General features: G+C 67.2%; 1 protein-coding gene across 1 annotated transcript in view; it reads left to right on the plus strand.

Moving 5' to 3' along the window:
• Positions 1 to 653, plus strand: part of LOC102039607 (differentially expressed in FDCP 8) — an 8,985-nt gene that overhangs the window by 6,059 nt on the left and 2,273 nt on the right. The window contains 3 exon segments of the mRNA XM_031060135.1: positions 103 to 136; positions 139 to 227; positions 439 to 580. Coding sequence (XP_030915995.1) covers positions 103 to 136; positions 139 to 227; positions 439 to 580 — 265 coding nt within the window.

The raw sequence follows: 653 nt of genomic DNA on the forward strand, positions 1-653 counted from the left end.
GAGGACCACTTCTCCCGGCCCGTGGTGAGTGGGGCGGGCGCTGTGGGGGTGGGGGCACACGGGGGGCTCAGCTGACCCTCCTCCCCCTCGGGGTGCCCGCAGGGGCTGATCCTGGCGTCGGACGGGCCGCAGCGGCGCTGATCCTGGCGCTGCCCGAGCACTCGGAGCGCCAGAAGGACGCCGTGGTGCGCCTCATCCACCTCCGCCTCAAGCTGCAGGAGCTCAAGGTGGGGCTGGGGCTGCGCACACAGGGTCGCTGTGCCTGGGGCTCTGCTCACACCCATCCCTGGAGGGCTGGACCCGCCTTGGAGCAACCTGGGGTGGTGGAAGGTGTCCCCGCCATGGCAGGGAAGGAACGGTGGAAGGGATGACCTTTAAGGTTCAGCCCAAGCCATTCCGTGATTCTTTAGTTCTCTGACCCCCCCCTTCCCCCTGCAGGACCCTGGTGAGGATGAGCCCAACATCCGGGTGGTCCTGGAGCACCGCTTCTACAAGGAGAAGAGCAAGAGCGTCAAGCAGATGTGTGACAAGTGCAGCACCATCATCTGGGGGCTCATCCAGACCTGGTACACCTGCACAGGTGCGTCTGGGACACCCCTGCCCCTCCCTGCTTGACCCCCGCCCGCACTGACGCCCAGCCGTGCCCCCAGGCT

This window comes from Geospiza fortis, unplaced genomic scaffold (assembly GCF_000277835.1).
Source record: "Geospiza fortis unplaced genomic scaffold, GeoFor_1.0 scaffold102, whole genome shotgun sequence".
Lineage (NCBI taxonomy): Eukaryota > Metazoa > Chordata > Aves > Passeriformes > Thraupidae > Geospiza > Geospiza fortis.